The 27,338-nt window shown below is 47.6% G+C and overlaps 1 protein-coding gene across 5 annotated transcripts in view; it reads left to right on the top strand.

Moving 5' to 3' along the window:
- Positions 1 to 27,338, top strand: part of LOC149311514 (src substrate cortactin-like) — a 78,587-nt gene that overhangs the window by 7,571 nt on the left and 43,678 nt on the right. For 3 of the 5 annotated variants that reach the window (XM_089527343.1, XM_089527337.1, XM_089527338.1), the window contains 15 exons: positions 388 to 543; positions 1,405 to 1,551; positions 2,327 to 2,449; positions 2,638 to 2,751; positions 3,749 to 4,142; positions 4,828 to 4,925; positions 6,600 to 6,626; positions 7,065 to 7,167; positions 10,143 to 10,213; positions 11,651 to 11,741; positions 13,310 to 13,383; positions 14,139 to 19,111; positions 21,065 to 23,015; positions 24,714 to 24,859; positions 26,130 to 26,262. In XM_089527343.1, the coding sequence (XP_089383469.1) occupies positions 388 to 543; positions 1,405 to 1,551; positions 2,327 to 2,449; positions 2,638 to 2,751; positions 3,749 to 4,142; positions 4,828 to 4,925; positions 6,600 to 6,626; positions 7,065 to 7,167; positions 10,143 to 10,213; positions 11,651 to 11,741; positions 13,310 to 13,383; positions 14,139 to 19,111; positions 21,065 to 23,015; positions 24,714 to 24,859; positions 26,130 to 26,262 (8,601 nt within the window). Of the gene's footprint in view, positions 1 to 387; positions 544 to 1,404; positions 1,552 to 2,326; positions 2,450 to 2,637; positions 2,752 to 3,748; positions 4,143 to 4,827; positions 4,926 to 6,599; positions 6,627 to 6,768; positions 6,907 to 7,064; positions 7,168 to 10,142; positions 10,214 to 11,650; positions 11,742 to 13,309; positions 13,384 to 14,138; positions 19,112 to 21,064; positions 23,016 to 24,713; positions 24,860 to 26,129; positions 26,263 to 27,338 lie in introns of those variants that run through there. The other 2 variants (XM_089527339.1, XM_089527340.1) reach the window with 2 other exon arrangements.

Genomic DNA, 27,338 nt, shown 5'->3' with positions numbered 1-27,338 from the left:
GGCCTCTTCCAGCTCTTAAGATTCTGTGACTGTGTTCTGTTATCAAGCCCAGCTTCTCATCCCAAGGATAGGCCCTTGTCCCATATCAGTTCTTTGCAGTTAATTCACACCAGCATCTCACAAAAAGAAAGAGCAAGAATAAACAGCACAGACCAAGGGTGGCCACAGAACAAGCAGTCCTGAGTGTTTCAAGCAATCTAGCTCCTGTTTCCAGTGGGAGAGCAGAGGCTCTCTTACAGGGGAAATATGATTCCCTCCCTTGCTATCCCTTGTCCTGCAGGCATTAAGGTTGCTTCCATTCTTCTTTAGATGTGTAAGTTTTGTTTGTTGACCTGCATTGTTGTGAGTGTATTGTCATTCTTGTGTGTCATCTGGTCCCTCCTCTAGGAAGAAAAGCAGGCTGCAGAAGCCAAGCTGCTAAAACTGAAACTGCAGGCCAAAGCTAAGCTGGCATCTCTGAACAAGCGCATTGAAGAGCTGACCGAACAAGCGGTGGTGCCTTCTGCAAGCAACCTAGCGGGAGAGCCACTCCCTCCCACTAAGGTCAGTCTAAAGTATCCATTTGGTTATCATGGTTAGAGTGTCTCCAGAATGCCACTTTCTTGGCACAGGGTTGTGGCAATATGTTCTCAGTCTTGGTCTTCCTATCCTTGAGGATGAACCCCAAATGGTTTGTCTTAACAGAACCACATACAGTGCACCTACGCCATACACGGGCACACTATATGTGGCTTTCAGCTTACGCTGAAGCTGTGCAACAAAAGAATGAATGGTGCACATGCCTATGGCACGTGCGCTCTGCTGCACTGTGAGCACGATTCCCATTATATTGAATGAGGCTTGAGCATAAATGTTTTCACCTTATGTGTGTGTGTGTGGGGGGGGGGGTCTGGAACGGATCCCTGCATAAGGTAAGGGTCCACTGTATTTGTAAATGGATGTTAAATTTAGCAGTTTGAATGAGCTGTGTTAGGGTTGAGGAACTGCAGTATGCTTGCAGCCTCCCAAAGATGTTTTTAGTGACTTCCATGGCTTCCCCAAGGCCCACATATCCACACACACACATTTTTTGAAGTTGGAAGGGGCCCTGTGGGCCATCAAGTCTAGCCCACTGCTCAATGACATTCAGAGACATCGCTTCATATTCTGGCCTGTTACCTAAAATGATGAGAAAAACCCTTTTCTCACTGCCACAAGTGCCAGGAAGGGAATCTCCTAATAAATAAACTTTTCCTTTACCATTTTTAAAAATTGCTTATATTTTGTAATATAAGAGGTGTGGGGTTTTTTTAGTTGTGAAGGAAATTTAAGCCAGTTTTCTTTCTCCCATCAAATGCATCCCCCCTTTCTCTGCATGTTCCTTCTCTCTCAGTAACCTGCCACCCTTCTTCTCTATTCCACCAGGGTGAAGGTGACCAGGGAACATATAAGAAACCAGAAGAAGAGACAGAAGTGCTGCGAAAGCAGCTTCAGGAATGGGAGGAAATGGTGGAGAAGCTCCAAAGCCAGCTGGAAGCAGCCACAGGGAACCTGACAGAGGCCCAGGCCCGGGTATGGTGAAGATCCAGGCAGCTCCGTTTCTCGTGTTTCTCTTGGCACTCTGGGACTCTTGGAGTAGGGCTGGGGAGCCTCAGGCATTGAGGTTGAACCAGGCCCTCCTGCGGTCCCACTCTGACCCTTTGGGGTACACCAGGAGACCACACATCTCTATTCCCATTTGCCATTTGGAGAGGGGTTGAGAGAAGCTTCAGGGAGGGGTGCCACAAAGGGGTCTTTTGGGACCTCAGGTGCTTCATGGCCCACAGGCCATACTTACTCACTCCTCCTTTTTGGCAAAGCTAGAAGTCAGGAAGGAGGAAGGAATCAAACCTTTTGTAAATCATAGGAATGCGGGGATACTACAAGTTGAGTGTCCCTTATCCAAAATGCTTGGGACCAGAAGTATTTTGGACTATGTTAATCACATAATGAGATATCTCGGAGATAGGACCCAAGTCTAAACACAGAATGCACCTTAGACACATAGCCTGAAGGTCGTTTTGTATACAATATTTTTAAATTATATTGTGCATGAAACAAAGTTTGTATACACTGGACCATCAGAAAGCAAAGGTGTCTCTGTCTCAGCCACTCATATGGACAATTTTTTGGATTTTGGATTTCGGAATTCTGGATAAGGGAGACTCAATCTGTAGTTTTGACACTACTTTTAATCTGCAGTGCCAGTTTTTAAGAGGTAAATCCTCCACTCACCTTTTTTTTTTTTGCTTGCAGTATGCATGGTTTTTCCATTGATGCCTGTTTGGCATCTTCTTTCTCTTGGCAGCTCAGCACTCTGCAGGAGGAGGTCCAGCAGAAGGACTTGCTCCTCAAGGAGCAGGTCAGTCAGCACCAAGCTGAATTGCAGCGTCTGGCAGCCCAGTCGGCTCTGGAGGCAGAAATGCAGCAGGTGAGTTGACAGTGGCTTTGTGCGAGGCTTTCTTGCAGGTGGAGAGGGGACTGGCTGCCTAGATGAGGCCATGCAGAAAACTGGGTCTTGCCTCAGCCAGAGAGCCACAAATCAAAGGATTGTGCTGTCATCCTGGAACTCCCCCCTTCTTCTCCCCCCACAGTAACCAAGCTCTTTCTTTGTCTTAGAATTTGAGGCTCTTGCAGCGGAAGCTGGAGGAGCAAGAGGCCGCCTTGCTGGGGCGAACACAGGTGGTGGAATTGCTGCAGCAGGAGTTGAATGAGGCCGAGGAGCAGAAGCAGGTACTCATGCCTGGCCTTTTTGGTTTGGGGCTGGTAAGAGTTTGTGCCCAAGGCAAAAGGACTTCCCCATCAATCTTCCCTTCTTGCTCGTAGCAAGCAATAGCAATAGCAAGTACATTTCTATACCGCTTATCAGTGTACTTAAGCACTCTCTAAGTGATTTACAATGTGTAAGCTAATTGCTGCCAACAAACTGGGTCCTCATTTTAGCGACCTTGGAAGGATAGAAGCCTGAGTTGACCCTGAGCCCCTGGCTGGTATTGAACTTGCAACTTTGTGGTTTGTGAGTGAGTGGTTGCAGTACAGGCATTTAACCACTGTGCCACTAGGCCTCTTCATCCATTCAGTCTGGTTCTCCAGCATGTGCCAAGCAAAGAGGTAGTTTTCTGCAGAAGGTTGCCCACAGAGTTGTTTGTTGTTAACTTCCGTCAACATCAACTTATGGCAACCCCATAAATGAAAGATCTTCCAAGTCCTTCTGTCCTTGACTGTCCTCCTTTAGTCTTGCAGTGGCTTCCCTGATTGAATTTGTCCACCTGTAATGCAGTCTTCCTCTTTTCCTACTGCTTTCCCCCTTGCCAAGCTTTGTTGCCTTTTCTAGTGAGTATGTTTAAAGTCTCAGTTTAGTCTATCTCAGTCTCAGGGGAAGGTAAAGGCAAACCCACTCTGAAAAATCTTGCCAAGTAAACTCTGTGATAGATTCACCGTAGAATCACCGTAAGTAAAAATCAACTTGAAGATGCACAACAAGAAATATCTGACATATAGAAAACTGTCATCAGGAGTAATGGTGGAGCAGGGATTTGGCTAGGCTCTCTTTCTAGTCCCTAGAACAGGGGTGGGATCTGTGGAAGGGGAGGAGGCCACATTAGGCCCCTAGGAGACCTGGGGAGGGGGTTTACACACCCCTCCACACTCACACACTACCAAAAAAAAAAACAAACCCCAACTCCCTACTAGGGCAGGACTCAGTTCTGTTCTGCTTCCTCTTCCCCAGGTTCTGTTGGAGAAGTTCCAAAAGGTCGAGGCTGAGCTGGGTTCCTTACAAGACACCTTGGCTTCCGAGAGGCAGGAGTCCCGCAGCCTAGTGGAGAGGTTGGAGCTGGAGCTTGCAGAGAAGAAGATGGCCTCCCACCACTTGCAGGAAGAGGTACAGCAGCTCTCTCAGGAACTGGCCCACGCTAGAGCTGACCATGAACGCCAGAGTCAGGCCGCAGAGCAGAGACACATGGATGAAATGGCAGAGAAGAGCCAGGAAATTGCCCAACTCCAAAGCGCAGAACAGGATTTGTGCGCCAGCTACGAGGCTCTCCAAGCCGAAAATGCCCAACTGAGACAAAATGGAGATTGCCCACCAAAGGGTTCCACCGAGGAGAGTTCTATCTTTCAAGGTCAGAAGCAGACACTGCTTATTTGCACTGGGGTCTTCTTCCTTGGTAAAGTGGCTTGAGTCTTGGACCAGAACACTAGGAGGCCAGGGTTCAGATACCTGCTTGGGCACGGAAACCTGCTGGGGTGATCTTGGGCAAGTCACACTCTCTCAGGGAAGAGGGAAAGGAACAAATTCTTCCAAGAAGTTCCCATGATAGGTTCACCCGAGTGTCAGCATACATCACAGATGACTTGATGGCACACAACAACTTTCTTGATACTCAGGAGTGTCTCTTACTATGTATTACTGTCTGAGGATTGAGATCTGCAGGGAGGGCCCTTGTCTGTGTTCATTTAGTGGTGGTTTGGGGTGGACAATGTGCTGTAGGAAGCTATGGGAACGGGGCTTTCTCCGCTGTGGCACTCCAGATGTGGAGTATTCTTTGCTCCGAGGCCTGATTGGGAGCCAACGCTGGTTTTGTTTTAACACCAAGTAAAAACTTTGCTTTTTTGTTGCCTTTGGTGCCTAATGATTTCATTCACATGAGTATAAAAGTGTGGCTCTAATCTCTTTTGATTATGCTATCCTTTATTGTCAAAGCCTGTGTTTATTTTATTCACAGCTTTTTGTTGATACCAGACAGAAGGTACATCTTTGGCACCAGGTAGGGGCTGGGTAACTAACATTGGGTGTCTATCTCATAGGGGAGGCTCCTGAGAAGCTGAAAGAACCTGGCTATTCAGAGGCTGAATCAGAAGCATTTCCAGTCCAAATCTCAGGGCAGGTCTCTGCAGTGAGTGAGGTAAGAGTTTCCCAGCAAGCCTGTACAAAACCTGCCTTCGTGCTGAATGCGAATACTGGTCAGGCAAAAGAGACTTTCTTCTTACCTTGTCCACCCTGAGAGTAGCTTGGGGGTGCTTTTGGAGCCAGCACTCAAGGCCAGGTGGCAACTGTGGCCAGGAGTGCCTTTCTTCACCTTTAGCTGATGTGCCAGTTGCACCCTTTTCTAGGAAGGAAAGATGCGGCTACAGTAATCTGTATTTTGGCAACTCTCAGACTACTACATTGCACTCTACATGGAGCTGCCCTTGACGAGTGTTCATAAGCTAGTACAAATTTTGATGGCTAGACAGTTGTCTGTTGTTCCCTTTGGAGGTTGTATATCACCGGTCTCCCAGCATATTTTTAAACTGAAACCATGGTGCTGGGTTTAATCTATAAAGCCCCAAATGGCTAGGGCCCAGGCTATCTGACAGACAGGCCTTTTGTGTATAAACCTGCCTGGCTTTTGGATCTTCAGCAGAAACCCATCTTAATGTCTCAGGACCCTGAGAAACTGGGCTAGTGAGTACACCAGGCATGGCTTTCTCTGTGGCAGTACCTCAACAACAGAAGTCCTTCTCAAGGAAAGATAGGATGGTTCAATTCCTTTAGAGCAGGGGTTGGCAGCCTCTGGCCCGCGGGCCGGAACCGGCCCCCGGAGGCCTTCCTTGCGGCCCCCGGGGGCGGTTGCCGCCGCCGCCGTGCGAAAAAATGGCAGCGCCCAGAGTGGCAAAAAGTTGCGCTGGGCGCCGCCATTTTTTCACCCAAAATGGCAGCGCCCAGAGGCAAAGTCTCACGCGACCTCGGCCTCCAGGAGGCCCGATGCAGCCGCCGGAGCCCTCGAAATAGCCCTCTGGAAGGCCCGCTGAAGCTGTCGGAGCCCTATTCGAGGGCCCTGGCGGCCGCATCGGGCCTCCTGGAGGTCCGATGCCGTCGCTGGCACCTTCCAACAGGGCTCCGGCGGCGGCGGCGGGCCTCTGGAAGGCCCAATGCCGCCGTTGCAGCCCTATTTGAGGGCTCCGACAGTGGCAGTGGGCCTCCTGGAGGCCTGATGCCATTGGTGGCGCCCTCCAACAGTGGGTGCCAGCGGCGGCAGTGGGCCTCCAGGAGGCCCGGTGCCGTCGCTGGGGTCCTCCAAGAGGCTTTTTTGCCGGCCTCTGACAGGGCCTGGGGCCCCGTCAGGGGCCTGCAAAGGTGGGGAGGCCTGGCCCCCAGAGGGTGAAAGCTCCACCCCCAGCACGTGGCCCCGCCCCGGAGGGTGGAAGCTCCACCCCTGGCATGTGGCCCCGCCCCCGGAGGGTGGAAGCTCCACCCCCGGCTTCGGCCCCCCAGTCGCTTGAGGGACAGCAACCCGGCCCCTGGCCCAAAAAGGTTGCCAACCCCTGCTTTAGAACAGTAGTTCTCAACCTTTGGGCCTCCAGATGTTTTGGACTTCAATTCCCAGAAGTCCCAGTCAGTATGCTCATTGTTCAGGAATTCTGGGAGTTGAAGTCTCAAAAATCTAGAGGACCAAAGGTTGAGAACCACTTCTCTAGAGCTTCCTGTGGGTAGTTAAAACTGTAATATTCCTTCTAGCTTTTTGTTTTTATAACTGGACTATGAAATTGTATATTTAAAAATGATTTTAAATGTGTTTGTATGTGTATTGCTTCAGGCGTCCCAGTGTTTAGAAAAGCAATTAGTAAGTAAGAAATTTAAAAAATATATTTTGTGTGTGTGTGTGTCTGTGTATATGTATGTGTGTGTATGAATGAGCAAGTATTTTTTTTTTCTGCTCGTGATTTTTTGTTTGGATAAATATGACAGAAATTGCATCTAACTACTTACCCTTCCTGTGATACCTCTCCCCTTAACAGAAACTCTCTTAAGATGCTGGGTCTGCTTGAAAGGGGAAGGGTCTTCACATACAGACTGCATGAGTCACCCTACATTTGGCTTACATTTGTGTGAATGTAGCCCAAGTAGGATTTGTGCAGATGTTCAAAGATGTTATGATTGTTTTTAATGGAATTACCTGGGTGTGAACATAACTTCACCTGATGACTGGTGTGCTGGAAGCACAAGTGGTGGGTTTCTGATCAAACGCCCTCAATTCAAGTCCTGCTTTTTTCTCCCCCAGCCAGTTGATGAACAGAGTGCGGCAGTGTTGCCAGCCAGAAACGCCAGCCAGCCAGAAGACCAGGAGTTCAAGACTCTTGCAGAGGCTCTGGAAGCCAAAATAGGTACCTTGCTTCTTCCTGCTTATCACTTTCCACCTTCTAACTCTTCCTTTTAACACACATTACCCAAGAGGGGCTCTGTCATCAGCTCCATCTTTCCACATTAATAAGCACTATGTCCAAACTATGTCCAATTACAGCAGTTTGATAGTACATTAAAACTGCTGTAGTGTTGTCTTACGGAATCCTGGGATTTGTAGTTTGATGAAGGACCTTAGAATTCCCCACTAGAGAGCTCTAGTCTGGTCCCCTGAACTGCTGTATTAGAGCTTTCCAAAGTAGGGAAGTCTGTGTCCTTCACCAAAATACAAATCCAAGGATTCTGTGGCATGGATCTATGGCAGTAGAATCAAATGGTTATAATTCTGCAGTGGACACACCCTTTAATGGGGAAAGAAAGATCGAAGGAACCAGCCCCAGTCTTTGCTTTGGAGAGTGCTAGACCCATCACTGGGGTTGTTAGGGAGGCTGGGTTGTCCCAGGGCCCAAGCTCTGCTCCTCTGACCTCTCTTTTCCAGACTGTGGAATCTCTCCCAAAGGAGGCTGGGCAGGATCCCTCCCAGCTATCCTTCCACATTTTTAGATTCAGACAGGCCTTGGGCCACAGATTGACTGCTGTGGAAGGGTCTTTCAATGGTATGTGCGTTTTTTATCTTTCTCTCTTCTCTTGTTAAGTTTTGAAACTGATTTAATTCAGTGCTTGGCTTAGGGTACATGATTGTGTTTTAATTAGCAATAGCAAGTACAATTGGCCCTTCTTATACACGGATTTTTTATACACAGATTCAAGCATCCACAGTTTGAACATGTTCAAAAAAAGTATAAATTTCAAATATCAAACCTTGATTTTTCATTTTTTATAAGGGACACCATTTTGCTATGTTATATTTAATGGGACTTGAGCATCCATGGATTTTGATATCAATGGGGATCTTAAAACCAAACCCCAGCGTATAACAAAGGTCAACTGTATGTTTCTATACTGCTTACCGATGTACTTAATGGTTTACAAAGTGTAAGCTAATTGCCCCCAACAGGCTGGGGACTGATTTTAGTGACCTACGGAAGGATGCCAGGCTGAGTCGACCCAAAGCCCCTGGCTGGTACTGAACCCACAACCTCATGGCTTGTGAGTGAGTGGCTGCAGTACAGGCATTTAACCACATTGTAATTTATGGATTTTGACTCGACCACAGCCTTCAACCTTTGCCGGTTTAACGTCCATAGATTTAATTGTTCATGAGTTTGCCACCAGAACGTCAATGGGGTTTTTATTCATTTGTTTATTTATTTAAGTTTTGTGGCCTACTGCAGAAAGATGACACACATAGGCTAGAAAATGTAAAGAAAAGTTTTAAAAGTTTAGTAAGTCATAAATGCATGAAATAATACCATCTATCCCTGCTTCCGCTTCCACCCCAGAGCTTCACTCAGCATTGGTCACTCTGGGATTACAATCCTGGCATACCCTGTGACAGCAGCATGGAAATGGCTCTTTGCTTGGGTTCCTTGGCTGATAGAGATAAGAGTATAGACTAAGTTAAAGTTGGGGATGGGGGAAGACTAGAGACATTAGTGGCTTTTCCCCTTTTGCTGGGGGGTCCTGTGCCCCTAATGTGGAAGGTCGACTGTGTTTTGTTTTAGTTCATGTGCCAAGCCACCCTTCACTGAGAGAAATGCGAGATATAAAAACAGAAGGACAAATCCTTCCAGAATACCCCTCACTCTGCTGTTCCTCCTTTGCAGCAAGCCAAAACCTTGTGGAGAGTGACTTTTTAAACAAAATTATTACTACTAAAATCAAATACATAGAAAGAACATTTCACATACATCCCACAAACCATTAACAAACAAATAGCTAACATCTAAAACAAACTGACAAAGCAACAAGCATCCATGTCCTCTCTTTCATTCTCTTGATTCTATTAATTGAAGCTTAAATTGAAATTTTCTTCCCGGTTGAGTTCACCTTATCTTTTCCGTAAACATCATTCACTCTTTCTATATTGTACAGTCTATGAGAACTACTATATTGTGCCTCCTGTTTATTCTATATTTTGATTTTCTTCCTTTATCCTTAGATTAGTTATTTCACAGTACTGTATTTATTTATTAAATCATAACCAAAATATATCAATATGCTTCTTTACTTATCTTGTTTTTCAAAGTGTTTTTTCTGTTTACATAATATATATGATTTTCTCCTTGTTTTGTTTGATATTTTCCCACATATTTTTTATCATGTACCATTCTTCTTCTATCTCATCCAATAATCTGTTTTGAATTAGAGCTGTTAAAGTATCCATATTCATCCTTTCCATTACTTTTACTAACCATTCTCCAGTATCTGGGTTTTCAGTTTTCTTCCAATATTTAGCATATGTAATTCTAGCCGAAGAAATTAAATATAGACTTAATCGTCCATATTTTTTCTCTACCTCCTTATTTAAATTGGAGATCATCTTCAACAGGAAGAGTTCTGGCTTAAATGGGATTTGTGTTTGAAAGATATCCATTATTGGTTTATGTACCTTTTCCCAGTATCTTACAGCCAATCCACAACTCCACCACATACGGTAAAATGTTCCTGGACATTTCCAACGTTGGTTATTTGTTTTGTACATATTGTTGAGTCTGGTAGGTGACAGATAACATCGATACATCATTTTCAAAACATCTACAAATAGATTCACCTTAAGCCAGGATCTTAAGGAGAGTGGTTCTTTTACTTTTACTTTGTGAAGGTTAGAATAGCGGTGTTACAGATCTGTGTCCCAGTGACACATGCTTTCTGTGGCCGGCTTGTTGGCTTTTCCTACTGCAGAGAAGAGATGAGTCCACTGCTTGTCCTGGCCCAACACCACACTTTCTGTTCATCTTGAGCACCAACGGTTTACCTCCTGCCAGAGGCGAAATCCCTCCACCGCCTGCCCTTGCCCACCTTGCATCTAACCCGCCTTTCCCTCTTGTCTTTTCAGAGACACTTCCTGCCAAGTGGGATGTGATGGAAAAGAGGCCTGACACAGCAAGCCCAGCGGAGTCAAGCCAGGTAACCTCTGAGCAACAAAGAAAGAGTGAAGCCTGGAGCAGGCAAAGCATTCCGCTTCAAAATGGCTTCTTCTGAGCTCCCCCTTCTTAGGTCCTATGCAGCCAATCCTCTTTGCTTAGGTATTATTAGAGGCTTAACGCAGGAGGGGGGATTCTGAAGTTAATGCAGGGCTTGGCTGCTCAGCCAGGTTTCCACTATTGTGCTCTGCCTGGACTTTATAATGTCAAAAGCAGGGATGTAGATCTCCATAAACTTCTTTCTCAAAGGCAAGAAGATCCCTTCCCCCATTTTTTTCCTGCTGCGGGAAAATACTCAAACTTTTAAAGGGCTGTTTGCAGTTTGGGACTCATTCTGGGAGGAGGGAGTAAACACCTGTGGGGGGTTTGTGCACAACATTGCAGTTTCTGAGCATAAAATAGGATTTTCTGCGCAGAAACTTTGTTGTTGGATTTTTTTGGTAGAAGATTCTTATTTTCTGTACAGGAAACCTATCTTCTATGCCGAAAATGCCATTTTTTCTGTGCAAAAACCCAACAATCCCATTTGAATTTTTCAGGCAGACTAAACAATAAATTGCAAAGATTCTTGGCCCCCGCTATTCTTTGTAAGAGTTTTCCAGTCGCCAGGAAACCTCCTGTAACTAACTATTTTAAAAAAATATTTGTGCCCATTCCTAGTGAAAAATACTTCTCACTTTTGGCATTTGTAGAAGTATAGGTCACATTTAACAGATAGGGAACTGTTTTTATAAAGAGCCCCTGAGTTTGCCAGAGGTCAGGACACACAGTTTTTCATTGCTTAGGCAATGGGTCTTGAACTTTGTCCAAAGAGTTTGCTGAAAAAGCCAAAAATGCACAAGTCTTTCTGAATTTTGAGCAAGAAAAAGAACATCCCTTCTCCATAGCTATCAAACCAAAAGCTTATTAATAATTTTAATAATCATTTCATAATAGCTCATCTTTTTTCAGCCTCTAGCTTTTTCTTTCTGCTCAGACATCCAGATGTTGTAACTGTGTCAGGTCTTTTCTCATGTCAATGGTAGGATCACTTATTAAAAGGGTATTTGAGCTTTTAAGGCCAACCCTCAGACGACAGGAAGATTAAAATCAGAATAACAACAGATCCATGGATACAGTTTAGTAGACTGAGAAGTACAGATCCAGGGATTTATGTCTCTAGACCTTGGATAGTTGCTTTTGAAAAATTAATTTGTTCCTGTTACTTGTTAACAATTTTTAAAAAGTAACCTGTTGCCATTATTCACTAAAATCAAGGGAAAAGTAACTTGTTTTGCAGCCTCCTAACATTGAAACAGATTTCTAGGTCTCTGTATTCAGTTTAGGACTTACTCTAGGGAGAGAAGGGGGAAACACTGGTGGACAACAGGTTGGCTGACAGAAATTTTAATTTTCCCTCTTTTTTTGCATCCCCACAAAGGTCAGCGGTGCTGAAGGAGATACTGAAGAGCAGTCTTATCTGGCTCCAGGAGTCCCCCCTTGCTTTGGTGACCGTTTATCTGATCCTGGTGGTAAGCATTCAGATGAGACAGGTTGCAGCTGAACCAGAGACAGTGGCAAAAGTCATACGTAGGTGGGATGGGATGGGATGAGGGTGAGAGTGACCTGCAGACATCAGGGGAATATCAGTGGGGCAGAGAGCTAAATGTGTGTGCATGAGGATGGGGAGGGAAGACTGTGTAAGAAAAATAGGGATTGTGTCCCATGCTTAGCTACATCACTTATGCTCTCATCCTGTTAAACTATTAAAAACATAATTAGTTTATTATTCTCAAAGAAAAAGAAAAATTACACGAACATGCATATGGAACAAACAAACAACAAAGAGTGGTGGACTAGAGCTCTGGGAAGCAGGGTTCAAATCCCCACTTGGCTGTGGAAACCCACTGGGTGCCCTTAGGCAAGTGACACTCTCTCAGCCTCAGAGAAAGGAAGTGAGGGCAAACTCTTGGAATGAATCTTGCCCCCCCCCCCTGCAAAAACCATTGGAGTATGGCTCCTCCAGGAGACAAGTGTCTGAACCCCTGTTGAGGCACAGAAACCCAGTAGGGACCTATGAAAGCCATGCTCTCTTAGCTGTAGAGGAAGGTAGTGGCCAACATCCTGTGAATAATAGAACTTGCCAAGAAAACCCTGGGAAAGATCTGAGAAAGCCAGCATGGTCTAGTGGTTGGACTCAGACTCAAGAGACCCGGGTTTGAATCTCTGCTTGGCTATGAAAACCCACTTGGTGGTCTTAGGCAAGTCACATTCTCTCAACCTTGGAGGAAGGCAAAGGCAGATTGCCTCTGAATGATTCTGGCTAAGAAAACCATGTGCTACATTTGCCTTTGGGGCACTCTAAGTTGGAAATGACTTGAAGGCACAAATTTCTCTGTCACCTTTCTTCTACAGAGAAGGCAAGAAATCAAAGAGGAGACTCCCTCCCTCCTTCTTTTCTGTCATAAGGCAGCAAACATTAGTGAATCTGTTTGGCAATGGACTTGTTAAAGCTTCAGTGTTAGGTTTTGACCAAGTACAGTAACTTAGAGCCAGCATGGTATAGTGGTTTGAGCATTGGACTATGACTCTGGAGATCAGGGTTCCGATTCCGGCTCAGCCTTGGAAATCCACTGGGTTGCCTTGGGCATTTCACACTCTCTCAGGCTCAGAGGAAGGCAAAGGCAAACCTCTTCTGAACAAATTCTGCCAAGAAAATCCCATGATAGGGGTCAAGTTGGAAACAAATTGAGGACACATAACAACAACAATAGCTTTATGGTAGGAAAACTGGCTGCTGAAAGATTGCTTGGTTGAACAACCCTCACTTGAACAACATAGTAATCGAAAGTGAGTGGTGGTTATAAAGACAACGGTTCCTCCTTACTCTTAAAATTGGATGGACGTGACTTCACACTAACCATCCACCCCCCTGACTTAGCCCAGCAGCAACAGTGAGATCTGCAAAGAAGCAGAAGTTGAATGTGCTTCTTTTTTGGATGCTTGGGGGCACCTCATAACTCTGTGGTTCTGTGACTAGAAGCCCTTACAACAAGGCTGGGCTTTTCTGTGGCTGACTCACCTGCTCTCTCTTGGCCAGGCTTACTAGAGGGTCCAGGAAATGACTACGTAGAAGACCCACGCCCACCAGACTCTCCAGCTGCCCTGCCCCAAGTGAGTTGCCAAACCAATTCCCCTCCCCTCCCTTCTGATTTTGCATCCTTGCTTCCCCTCTGTTTTCATTTTCCAACAGCATTACCAGACTGGCTGCTCCACTATCACTATATATTCAGTTTGGACAACTTGGGGAAGGGGCAGGAGCCAATTACCGCACCTCATCACGTCTGTTGGCTGAACGCACACCCTCCCCATCATAACCCCGAGAGCTCCATTTTCTTCTGCATTCTCACTCAAAATGGCCACAAGAAATGATATCTCTTCATTTCCTGTCACCATTTTGCAATGGACACTAGTGGAAATTAAGCTGTTTTGGGAAGGGGGCTTGTTTTATTGATTTCTGGGATGCTCGTGGTGGTATTTTATTTGTTATTTATTTATAAAAACATTTGTACCTTGTTGTATATCAACAAGGCGAGGCTTATAAATAGTGTTAAAATATGTTTTCCATGTTTTGGTGGGTGCTTTCTCTGTTTTGGGGGTAAAATACCCCAAAATCACACTGAACAATTTTGTTTTAATGGACTAGAGTTTCAGGGGCCCTGTTTTGCCCATCCTTGCTATACTGCTGTAAAATAAATAATAATAGATACACAGTGCAGTGGTAAGTCTCCCTACTTATGTGCAGTAACAATACTGTGACCAGTTGGCTGGAAAGTGGGGCAAAAACCTCTCTGTCACTCTACTGTGTGCCTCCCATTTATCAAGAGATGCTTTCCTGGGGGACTGATGCCTTGCTTGCCTTCTTTCAGGCCCACACAATCACAAGCCCTGAGGATCCACTGGTTGCCACTGACAATGGACAGCCAGATATCTTGGCCTACCTGTCTGCAAAGAAGCAGAGAGATCTGTCAGTCCTGCTGCTGGAGTTACAAGAGGCTCAGGAAGAAATAGCCTTCCTAAAGGGTCAGCTCCAGGACTCCAAACAACTGGACACGGGTGAAGCCGAGGAGCCAAGAGAGCAGTTGCCGGACAGTGGTGCAGAAGAGAGAGAAGGAAGGGGAGAAGAGGTGGTGCCCTCCCAGAGCGATTCCAGTAGCAGTTCACTGGTAACGGTAGATGTTCCAGAAGAGCCCTCTCCCCTCCCAGGAATGCTTTTTGGGCAAGATGGCCTATGTATGGAGGAGAGGGGAGCAGCTCAAGAGCTTCCACCTGACTCTATGCTGCACTTTGAAATTGCTGAACTGCGGGAGAGGCAGAAGGAAACAGAAGAGGACCACAAGAGGACCTTAGAAGAGAGAGTGGAGGAAATCCAAAGGCTGCAGCAGCAGGTGGAGAACTCTGAGAGGTCTTTGCACACTCTCAGTGCAGAGAGAGATGAGCTCCTCTCCCGGCTGGAGGACCTCCATTCCCTGGCAGAGCTGAAGGAACAGGTGAAGCAACTGGAGGGCAACCTGGCAGATTCGGAGAAGCGGCGGCTCTCTGACTACGAATGTGGGGTCTCCCAGCTGGGCCTGTTGACAGAGGAAATCCAGAGCCTGCGAAACGAAGCCAGCTCCAAAGAAGTGAAAATTGCCGCTTTAGAAAAGGACCTGGATGAGGCCCAGCACTGCCTCATGGAGCAAGACCTTCTCACAAAAGGCTTAAAGAGCCAACTCGAGAGGGAGGAGCAGGAGAAAGATGCGCTGGCAGGGCAGCTGCAGGAGGGAGAGAGAAAGGCTGAGGAGCTCTCTGAAAGCCTCATCTTGAAGGGGCAGGAGGTCACCAGGCTGGAGGAGCTGCTCTCCAAAAGCTCAGTCGAGATTGAAAGGCTCCAGCAGGAAGTGGCAGAGCGGGATGAGAGGATGGAGGAAGTCAGCCGCGGCATGTCTGACCGCATGGTCCAGCTGAATGAGGAGAAGTTTATGCTGGGGAAAGAAGTGAAGAACCTGACAGAGAGGCTGAGTTTGTGTATGCAAGAAAAACCGACCAAAGACCAGGGTGTTGGGACGGAGGAGGAGGAAGAGGAAGAGACACCACCCGAGCAACAGGTGGAGAAGGCCCTGTCTGCCAGCCGGGAGGTGGAGGGCTTGAGGAAGGAGAACCAGCTGGTGAGGAAGAAGCTCCAAGCAGCCCTTGTCAGCAGGAAAGAGCTCTTGGGAAAAGTCCGTAGACTAGAGAAAGAGTTGGATGGGAGGGAAGCGCCAGCAGAGCCTGGGGCCAAATCTCAGGAGATCCAGGAGAGCAAAGGGGAAGAGGAGCCCCCTGAAGGTAGTGGAAAGGCAGAGGAAGACATGTCTCCTTCAAGGCCAGGCAGGACTGCCTGTCTCAGTCAGTTGGTCCCCATGAAGGAGGCCGAGTTGCAAGCCATCCTGAAGGAGAAAGAATCTGAGGTGGTGACCCTACGAGCTGCGGTTGTGGACCTGGAGGAGAGTTTGCGGGAGAAGAACCTCCTCATTGGCAGCCTGCAGGCCAAACTTGAGGGGCACATTTCAGCCCCCAAGAAACAGATCACTGTGGATCAGAGCGCAGAGGGAGCAGCTGCAGCCGATCCTCTCGCACCTGTGGTAGATGGCACCACAGACACTCCAGGCAGGCAGGAGGAAGAGTCGAAGGCCAGCCTAGAAGAGAAGATCAGTGCTTTGGAGCAAGAGAGGGACCAGCTGCAGAAGAAGCTCCAGGATGCTCTGACCTCCCGCAAGGACACCCTCAAGAAGGGCCAGGAGAAAGACCGTCACCACCGGGAGCAGCTGAAGCAGCAAAAAGATGACTACAGTCTCCTCCAGGAGCAGTTTGAGCAGCAAGGCAAGGAGAAGGAGAGCCTAAAGGATCAGCTCCGAGCCCTGAGCAAGACTCTGGAGAACTCCGCTCCTCCTGAGAGCGAACCATCATTGGGAGTTGTTCAGGAGGCTGTCTGGGAGGCTCCTGAAAGGAGTGATGGTGCTGGAAGGCCCTGCCCGCTAGCGGAAGACTCTGCTATGGAGCAGCTCAAGGCAGAGCTTGAACAACTCAGAGCTGAGAAAGGGGAGCTGGAGGTCCATGTTCTCCACCTGGAAGGAGAGCTCATAGGCAAGTCAGAGATGATTCTGCAGCTCCAGGAAGAGGTCAGGCAGCTCCATGCTGAGATGGAGGCGGTGAAGGCGGCTTGCTGTCAGTCAGAAGCCAGCATGGAGCATCTCCGTTTGGAGCTGGAGGAGAGCCAGGCAAAGGCAGCCAGGCTGAGGCTCCACCAGGCTGATCTTGAGGAGCAAAAGACACTCACTAGCAAAGAAGAAATTGAGGCGCTTAACTCGCAACTGGCAGAGAGAGACAGATCTCTGCATCAGCTCCAGGCAGAGCTGCAGGAAAAAGAAGGTGCCGTACAAGCCCTGCAAAGCCAGCTAGAGAGGCAGAATGAGGAACAAGCCCAGCGCTTGCGAGTTGAATTGGCCGAAGCACAGCAGAAATCAGCTGAAGAAGCTGCTGAGGACCAGTCCAGGGCTCATCTGCAACGGAAACTGCAGGCTGCTCTGATCTCCAGGAAGGATGCCCTGAAGGAGAGCAAGTTGCTAAAGGAGGAGCTGGGCAGGGCCAACGCTGCTCTGGAAAGCGCATCTCTCTGCTTGTTGGGTGCAGAAAGCCGGGCGGTTGAGCTGGAGAAAGAGAAGGAGGCGCTTTTGAAGAAGCTGGCGGCCCTTGGAGAGGAGCGGGAGAAACTCATCGCGGAAGTGGATGCAGCCCTAGTGGAAAACCAGAACCTCTCTGGGTCCTGTGAGAGCCTGAAGCTTGCTCTGGAGGGGTTGAGCCAGGAGAAGGTGAGACTGGAGGAGGCGGCTGACTCTCAGCGGAGCTCCCACATCCATGAGCTCTCTGAGTGGCAGGAGAAACACTGGGAACTTCAGAAGGAGTACGAGACCCTTCTACAGTCATACGAAAACGTCAGCAATGAGGCTGAGAGGATCCAGCGGGTGGTGGAGGGTGTCCGGCAAGAGAAGCAGGAGATCTTCCTCAAGTTGAAGGACGCGGAGGCTGAGAAGAAGGAGGTGGAGACACGCCTTCAGGGGACTGAGCAGGTGGTGGAAGGGATGAAGGAGAAGATGAGGAAGTTTGCAAAATCCAAGCAGCAGAAGATCCTGGAGCTAGAAGAGGAGAACGAGCGCTTGAGGGCAGAGGTTCATCCCATGGAAGGTGAGCAAGGAGAGGCAGAGGAGGCAAGCGCTTTGCTCAGAGGAGAGTTGGAGAGCTCCAAGCGGACCTGTGAGTCGCTCTCTGGTCAGCTGAAAATACTGACAGCTGAGAAGGAAGCTCTGAATCAGGAAGTCCAGGACTTGAAGCAGTTATTGAAAAATGAGGTGGAGGTGACAGGACAGAACAGCGGACAAGAAGGAACACTGCCATCCAGTGAGGAGGTCAGTTCTGCCATGGCAGTTCCCCTGGAGTCCACTGCTGCTGCTCAGACACCTTTTTATGCAGTGTCTGAAACTCCAGGACCCATTTCTCTGAGCCTTAAGACTGAGCCAGAAGCCAGTCCATCCTGTGATGAGATAAACAGGTACATCCAGCAAGTAGAACAGCTTGGAGAGCAGGTTGCAAAACTGGACGAGAAGAGGAGAGTGGGGGAAGAGGAACTGAGCAGGGTCCTGAGGGACCTGGAGACCCTCAGAGAGGAGAAGAAGGGGCTGGAGGACTTGTTGGCTGAGAAAGTCCAGGAGCTGGAAGCTCTGCGGGGAAAGGTCTTCAAGATGGAACAAGCCAGCCAGGGGACAGAGGAGCAGCTTGCCAGAGCTTTGAAACTGAAAGAAGCTCTGGAAGCTGAGAAGGATGACCTGGAGGAGAGGCTGATGAACCAGTTGGCAGAGCTGAATGGGAGCATTGGGAACTACCAGCAAGATGTGGCAGATTTGCAGAGCAAGAACCAGCTGCTTCAAAGTGAGATGGGGAGTCTTCAGGAGACCCTGAGTCACCTGGAGGATGAAAAGCGACGCCTGCTGAAAGAGAAAGCCCAGGTGGAAGCAGACAAGAGGGAGAGCGTGGAAAAACTGAAGAGTGCCTGGAAGGGTGACAATGGCCGGACGCAGGTGAAAGAGCTCCAGGAGCTTCTGAAGGAGAAGCAGCAGGAGGTGAGGCAGCTGCAGAAGGATTGCATCAAATGCCAGGAGAAGATCACCAGCCTGGAGAGAACTATCAAAGCCCTGGAGTTTGTTCAGAGCGAGTCCCAGAAGGAGCTGGAGGGCACCAGGAGGAGCTTGGCTGAGGCAGGAGAGGGGACCCGGAAGGCCCAGGCTGAACTGGCCTCTTGCAAGGTCTTGCTGGACGACACACAGAGTGAAGCCGCCCGAGTCTTGGCCGAGAGCCTGAAGGTAAAAGAGGAGCTCCGGACAAGCCGGGAAGAGGTGAAAGTGCAGCTAAGACAGAAGGAGAAGGACCTGGAGAGGCAGCTGGAGCAAGAGAAGAGCAAGCACTCCAAGGAGATGAGCAACATGGTAGGGCGGCTGGAGGCCTTGCGGAGGGACCAGGCCCGCTTGGAAGGGGAGGCGCAGGAACTCCGGGACACCCTGCACCATAAGGACCAGGAGGCCAAGCGGCTCCAAGGCAGCCTGAACCACACTCTGGCCCAGCTGGCTGCCTTCACCCGGAGCATGTCCTCCCTGCAGGACGACAGGGACCGAGTGATAGATGAGTCCAGGCAGTGGGAGAAGAAGTTCAGCGAGGCCATCGAGAAGAAGGAACAGGAGGTGCGTGCCCGGGAGGAGTCTTGCGCGGACTTGGAGGAGCGGGCGAAGCAGGCGACTGCCCAGGTGGAAGGCCTACAGAGCCAACTGACCAGGTGAGAAATGGCAGGGGAGAAGGAGAGGGGTGGCTTGCTGCTCCCAAGGCGAACTTGAAGGCACCTGGACATGAACTGCCAGTTTTTAAAAAAGATTTAATGTTGAAATCTGACTGAGAGCATCTAAGTAGGTTTTCCAGGGAATATGGTTTTTGGGCTACCAGGGATACATATTTGCACGCTTACAAAACGTACAGTCATGGAGATGGAAGGGTCCCTGAGGTAGGGCTAAGAAAGAATCCTGCCTGAAACCTTGGCGAGAAATCCTGCCTGCCAGCTCTGACTGTGCTGGGCTAGACACTCCAAGGGTCTGATCCAGAGTCCTAGGTTCATACATCCCTGATCTTGTGAGATTTATTTAAAAATACAATGGGCCCTCCGCGTTCAGTGGGGCTAGGGGCACAGGACCCCCGGGAAAGTGAAAAACCCACAAATAAAAAACAAACAAACATATAAATGCATGCGGGAATGCATTTATAGTATTCTCCAAGTCCTCTAGTGCTATGTGGGCAAAAGCTAGCGAACGTTCACTGAAAGACTGACAAATGCCTAGAGAAGTGCTGTCTCTAGGACTCTCTAGGTCCTCCAGTGGGACTCTATGGTTGACATCTGGCAGAGCTGTGCTTGAGCACCTAGAAATTCATAGAGGAAAGATTTTAATCAAATCTGCACATAATCAAGTCTGCAAAAGCAAAGCCACAAAAGTGGAGGGCCAACTATCGTAGTAACAACAACAACAACAACAGTTTTTTAAAAGAAAATCTAACCTGTCTCTCCCTGAGTCTCAGGGCTGGCCACAACAGAAATTAAAACACATAAAACCATTTAAATACATAAGTTGAAACACGGACACATTAAAATCATTCAGCATAACATTAAAAATATAATATTTTAAAATGCATAGTTTGAAATCAATTGGGTAGGCCTGCTAGAAGAGATAGATCTTTAATACTTTTTAAAATTCAGACAGCCTGTTTATCTGTCAAATCTGTCCTAGCAAATAAATTTTTAAAAAAGACTGAAAACACTCCTTAAAGATAGTTTAAAAGCACAGAGAGATAAATAATAATAATAATAATAATAGTTATTATTACTACTACTATTATTATTATTTTATTTCTTACCCGCCTCTCCTCTCACGGCTCGAGGAGGGTTACAACATAGTTAAAACACATAAAATTACACATATTAAGCTGCATAAAATACACATATTAAGAGATCTATGCAATATTTATATTACAATACATAGAACGATAGTTTAATATAAATAATATAAATAATTAAATATAAATAAATATCAAATAACCAGAGCAGTAATTTCTAGTTCTAAGAACTGGAGACAGTATGAAGCCATACAGTTTCTGTTGCCCAGGAGGAAGGGAGCCAGCCTGATCTCCTTTAGGAGAGAGTCCTGCCTCTATTAGTTTATTTATTTATATCATGCCTTTCTCCAAATACAAGGACTCAAGTTGGCTATCAACAAATTTAAAACAGTCCAAGTTGAAAACAATACAAAAGCACTAAAATGTAGATATAACGTTTAAAAAACTACTAAGCAATTTAAAAAGTTAAAAAACATTACATATTAAAAAAACGAAATGTATCCAGAACTCTGTACCAGCCTTATGCATGATAAGGTTTTATACTCTAGAAGTAGATATAAAGTGGTTTTTTTTTAAAAAATGCAACAATTTAAAAAGTTAAAAGCATTACACGTTAAAAATTAAAATGTATTTAAAACTCTGTGCAAACACTACAGATTTGGCCTTCTGATGTGCGCCAACCAATGGACCCTTGTGGGGTTGTGGGACACTCAACAGGTCTTCCATTGAGGATCTTACATTTTGGGCACTTTTCTATGAGAGGCGGTGGTCTTTCAGATTGGCTGATAGGGTAAAGCAGAGGCAGGCTGGGAGCTTAGCTTGGAACTGATTCTCCTTCTTCTGCTTGCAGCTTAGAGCACAGCAAATTGGCCCAAGAGTCCAGTGCCCAGCAGGAGCTTCAGCGTCTCCAGGAAGAAGCCGAGTCTCTCCAGCAGGAGAAAGGCAGGCTGACATCCCAGCTGGAGGACTCTCAGAAACTGCTGAGCAGCTCCCAAAGCCAGGTCCAGAAGCAAGCGATAGAGCTCCATAATCTGAGTGAGCAACTTTCCTCTCTGCAAGAGTCTCTTGCAGAATATGAGAAGGCCCAGGAAGAAATGGCGAAGATGCTCAAAAGTCAGGAGGCCGACCTCCAGGAAAGCCGGTTCAGGCATGAGCAGCTGGAGGCAGACCTGCAGGCCTCCAAGGAACTGACAGAGAGACTCCAGGAAGAGATGAGCAGCATGGATCAGAAGATCATCAACCTTTTATCTGCCAAAGAGGAGGCTGTTTCTGTAGCTGTGTCGGAATTGCAGCAGCGACACAAGGAGGACTTGATAGAGCTTGAGGACCGAATTGACAAAGTGGAAGAGGAGAAGTTGGCCCTGGAAACGGAGAAGAGGAAAATTCTGGAGAAGGTCGACCATCTCACAGGGAAGCTGAAGAGCACCAGGGAGGAGAGCAAGCAGCACAAAGCCCAGTTAGATTCCTTCACCAGGTCCATGTCTTCCCTGCAGGATGACAGGGACCGCATCCTGGCAGATTACCATCAGTTGGAGCAGCGCCACTTGGCAGCTATCTTGGAGAAAGACCAGCTGATCCAAGAGGCGGCTGCTGAAAACAACACCTTGAAGGAGGAGCTCCGGAGCCTCCATGGCCGGATGGATGACCTGCATGCGGAGAATGCCAAATTGGAAGCCGAGCTGGTCCGCTATCGCCAGGACCTGAACCAGGTCATCTCCATCAAGGACTGCCAGCAGAAGCAACTGCTCAAGACCCAGCTGGAGCGCATCCAGGCACTGGAGAAGGAGAAGGCAGGCGTGGAGGGGCAACTGAGAGAGTCTGAAAGTGCTTTGGACAATCTACGTTCATCCCTGGAAGCCCTGAGGCTGGAGAAGGGCCATATGGAGCAGGAGGCAGAAGACCTCAAGGCCTCCCTGTCCCAGCTGCAAAGTGAGATGACGGCCTTGCAAGATGGTGGGCCCATGTTGGAGCTGCAGACGCAGCTGCAAGGCAAAGTAGAGGAAGTTCTGGAGCTGAGTGGGCAGCTCTCACTCATGCAGCAGCAAGTGGCAAAACTCGAGGAGGAGATGACCCTTCTCCGTCAGACCACAGAGCAGAAGCTGCGTGAGGCAGAAGTCAAGATGAAGAAGGAGCTGAAGAACCTCCATCATGATGCTGGGCTCATGCGGAATGAGACGGAGACGGCCGAGGAGCGGGTGGCGGAACTGGCCAAGGACCTCCTTGAAATGGAACAGCGGCTGCTTGCTGTCACGGAGGAGAACCAGGACTTGAAAGCCCAGATCCAGTCCTTCCGGAAGGCCATGAGTTCCCTCCAAGACAGTTGGGACCAGTGCAATGAGGAGCTGCAGTCCATGGAGAAGAAATACTCAGAGGAACTGGAAGAGCAGCGGTTGTTTGTGAAGAACCTCCAGGAGGAGAAGGCCCAGGCCCAGGAGGAGCTGAAAGACCTGAGCAAGGAAAGGGACAGGTTGGCCTCTGACCTGGCAGTCCTCCGGGAGTCATCAGAAGAGAAAGGTCTCCTGGCCCGGCTGGAGAAGCTCAACCAGCAGCTTCAGGCCAAAGATAGGGAGCTTCTGCGCATGGCCTCTGAGCTGGAGGCAGCCTCTGCCCAGGTGAACTCCTTCTCCAAGGCCATGGCCAGCCTGCAGGGTGAGCGGGAGCGTCTCCTGAGTGAGCTGGACAGAGCCCGGAAAGCAGAGGAGATCAAGCTGCAGTCGGACGCCAGTGCCTCTGCAGGCCTGGCTGAAGTGCCCAGCCTCAAGAAGGCCTTGTCCTCCCTGCAGAATGACCGAGACCGGCTGGTGAGCCTTGGGCCTTTGCAGTGTAGTACTTCTCAGCTCCCCAGCAGGGTTGGGAGGACAGGGGGTCTTCTCAAAACCCCAAGACCCTTAGCCCAAACTGCTTCTTCCAGTTGCTTCCCCCTGAACTAGTCTACTTGTTTACAGGGGGAAATAATACCCCACTTAGGCTGGAATCCTGTTGGTGGCATCTCAGTGTGTATGTCGTTCTGTAATCATTGTACAGGGACCTGTGCTGGAGCTCCTTGCACAACATCTGCTCCCCCTCCTGCTAGCCTGAATAGAGGGCATGTATGCCCTCTTAGAGCCATTTGGTGAGCAGGAGAAGATGTGACCCACCTTGGCAGAAGCTGGGAGAAAAGGAAAACTGTCACAGATCTGCATTTGTACATGCAGGAGACCTGGAAGGGAACCGCTGGCCAGGTCCCTTGTAATAATAATAATAATAATAATAATAATAATAATAATAATAATAATTTGTTTTATTTATATACCGCTATTCCAAAGATCATAGCGGTGAACAGCAAGTAAGCTAATTAGCAAGTAAGCAAATTTGTCCCCATCAGTCTGGGTACTCATTTTAGCGACCTCGGAAGGATGCAAGCCTGAGTCGAGCTTGGGCCCTTTTGCTGGTCTTGAACTCGCAACCTTGTGGTTTCAAGTGAATGGCTGCAGTACAGGCATTTACCCACTGCGCCACCAGGGCTCCATGATGATAATGTTATAAATTGTAGAAATAAAGAATCTTAAGCATTGTAAAGGACTATAAAGGGCCACCTAGCAATCCAGCCCTCTTCTGCCATAGAGGAATCCCCAACTAAAGCGCTGCCAAAAGATGCCCATCTACCCTTTCTTTAAAGATCTCCAAAGATGGAGAGTCCACCACCTTTTGAGTCAGTCTGTTCCATAGCTCTTATAGTAAAGAGCTTTCTCTTTACTGTACTTTCTACTCTACTCTACTTTCATACTGTATTTGTGCTTTCCCCTGTGGCCAGTAAGTGGCCAAGGGAGAACATTCCACCCTTTTTGAGCAAGCTTGCATCTCCAGGAATCTGGTAACATTATGCTTTGTCCCTTATGATGCTGGTACACAAATGGCATTTGTCTTTCTGCTAGAATTATAGAGTCATAGAGTTGAAAGAGATCACAAGGGCCATTCAGTCTAACCCCGTTCTGCCATGCAGGAACTCACAATCAAAGCATCTTGGACAGATGGCCATCCAGGCTCTGTTTAAAGACTTCCAAGGAGGGAAGTCTTGGTTGAAGAATTTCATTTAGTTGTTCCCACATACATAAAGTAAATGTTCTTCCACTTAGTTTCTGTGTTTGTGTGGGGTTGTCTCTGAGGTGGAGATAAAGCGCTCTTGACATACTTGAAGTCTTCTTTCTTAGCCAAACTCAGAGAGAACCATCAGAGGCAATTTGGGGGGAAAGGACAGGATGAATTCATCCTGCTCTGGGTAGAAATGTTGGGTAAAAAGGTCAAAATAGAGTAATGAAGGGATAAATATATATTCTGGCAAGCTTTTTATCAAGCCTGGTGCTGCTAATTCAGTTTGATTGGTTTAATTGCATTTTAATGTTCACTTTTTGTGTGTTTTAGATCATTGTTCTTTTTAAATTGTAAACCTTGAGTCTCAAGGCAAGACACAAATGAATATTACAAATCATCATCATTATTATTATTGCTTCGTCCTCCAGCTGGTGGAGCTAAAGAACCTGCAGCAGCAATACCTCCAGGTCGGGGTGGACACGGCTGAGATCACGCGCCTCAAGGCTCAGTTGCAGGATTTGGAGCAGCTGAAGGCGGAAAGTGCCTCCTGGCAACGTGAGCTCCAGCAGCTCAGGTGAGGACAGCCCTCCCTTTGTAGGTGGTGGCAGGGAAGGTCTTTGGGGGGTGGCAGGGAAGGGGAGAATGTCTGTTCTCTTTTTTCTGCTTTGTTCTTGTTGTAAGCAACCCTCTAGTGCAGTGGTCCCCGAACTGTGCCCTTTAAGGGATTTTGGACTTCAGCTCTCAGAAGCCACAGCCATGTTGGTCAATAGTCTGGGATTCTGGGAACTGAATTCCAAAATCCCTTAAAGAGCACAGTTTGGGGACCACTGCTCTAGAATGTGGCGCCAGACTCCCACAGCTAGAATATCAGGTCACACCAAGCCCTGCCAACCCAGGGCCAGCTTACTACCCAGTGATAGATCTTCATAGTAGCCAGGGCTGCCATGCCACAAAGCCTGTGTGACTGCCTTGTCAGAATACATTCTGGGGTAGTGAGGGAAAGGAGGTGTCTTAGTGGGCAGCCCCTCTTTTCCTGCTGTCCCCAGTTCTGCTCCCCCTAATGTGTGTGTGTATTTTGTATTTATTTCTATCCTGCCTTCGCTCAGATTGGGATTCAAAGCAGCTTGCAGCCATTAAAAAACCTTGTTAAAGATCCACAAAATACAAAATTTTCCAAAAGTTAAGAAAACAAACAGGAAAAAATAAATAAAGCCAAGGTAAAACATACATACAAAAAACGCACGCACGCACAACCCAGCACAACAATTAGCAATTTCCAGCACCGTCTGTAAGATGGGCCTTATATCATCACTCATAAAATGCCTATCAGAATAGAAAAGTCTTTGCTTGTCTGTGAAAAGAAAGACGGGAAGGTGCCAGTCTAACCTCTGTGGGAAGAGGGTTCGAGATCCTGGGCCCAGCCGCTGAGAACACCCTGCCCCTTGTGTTCCCACCAGATGTACTTTGTGAGGGTGAAGGGAAACAGAGAAAGGCTTCCCCAGCAGAATTCAAAGCATAGGTTGGTTTGCAAGGAAGAATATGGTCCTTCAGATAACCTGGACCTGAGTTGTTTGGGGCTTTAAAGGGCATAACCAGCACTTTGAATTGTGCCTGGAAATGGACTGGCTGACAGAGGAGCTGTTGGAACAAGGGAATTGTGTGATCCCAGCACATGTTAGCAGTCTGTCTGCAGCTCTTTGGACCAGTTGAAGTTTCCAAACACTCTTCAGAGACAGCTTGTAGAGCGCAAAAGTAACCCAATTGAGGCATGTGTCACATGGCCAGATCTGATGTTTCAAAGAATGCCATTCCCACTGCAGTTCCTTTTTCTCTTATTCTGGTAGAGAGGAGAAGGCAGCCTGGGAGCTGGAGGTTTTGTCGCTCCGACGACAGCAGCGGGGTCCCCTGGCGAGAGCCATGCAGGAGACAGCGAGGGCCAGCACTCACATGGTGGAAGAAGACCAATACCAAAGACAGGTGAGGCTGGGAGTGCGGTGGGGAGACAAAGCTTCCCACACTGTTAACTAAATTTCAGGGAGTGTTGGGGAGGCACCACAAATTGCATTCAATGGGGAAATTAATTTAGCTCTGTGAGAGTGCCAGAGTAACATCTGGCTGGGATCTTTTGCCTTTGTCCAACAGGCCCAAACCCACAAAATTCTAGAGTCAGTTTCCAAATTAATGTAGTTCATTTATAAACAGGGAACCAACACACACACAAATGATCACACACCCAAACACACAAGAGCTAACGAATTAAATGTAGGTTTAATGGGTTAGAGATTAGAAGGATGGGGGCCAAACATTACCAGTGCAGATGCCAGAAGTCTACAGCAGAGGGAAAATTGCATAGAAAGTGGATAGGAATCTAGGTGAAATCATGGCTTCTGACTTCACCCAAGACTGAAAATAAAGAGCATACAGCCTTCCTTTATACTTTTTCACCTTGTGTGCAGTTTTTTGGGAAACTTCCATGGGGATGAAAGAGAACACTCTTGCACCATAAAATGTAGACACCCTAAATAAAAGAGGTGGCAGATCCATATGGCTTGTGTCTTTGATGTCTGGATTGTGACAACTAGCAGAGCTGTCTTCGCCTCTGAAATTGGAGGAATAGATTTGAATTTCAAAGGATACATTTTTGCTTACATGCCCTTAGTCCTGGCTGAATCACCCCAGCCACTTTCATTCAGGCCTATGTGAAAAAATACCCCTTTCAGGATGTGGTTTGATATCAAAGTTCAATTAGAGGACAGACAAGGGCATTATAACACCCTCAGTGACCCTGTCCTTTCCCCATTTGTGCCCTTCCCTGTTATTCAGGACAATAAGGCAAAATTGAGTCCTGACCCTGCTTGGTACAAAGCCATGTTAACTCCTGAGCTACCTTCGTTCTTTGGGCTCTTTCACAAAGTTTTTTAACTTTTGGCAGGGATGTTTTAACAGTGGATTCCTCCTCTAGCAGGAGGATGGACCAAGTGATCCTTCAGGATCCCTTCCAACCCTCTTTCACAAAGTTTTTTAACTTTTGGCAGGGATGTTTTAACAGTGGA

The sequence above is a fragment of the Sceloporus occidentalis genome, unplaced genomic scaffold, assembly GCF_023333645.1.
Source record: "Sceloporus occidentalis isolate IW3139 unplaced genomic scaffold, rSceOcc1.0.p SCAF_5, whole genome shotgun sequence".
Taxonomy (NCBI): domain Eukaryota; kingdom Metazoa; phylum Chordata; class Lepidosauria; order Squamata; family Phrynosomatidae; genus Sceloporus; species Sceloporus occidentalis.
This window is presented reverse-complemented; position numbering and strand designations above follow the sequence as displayed.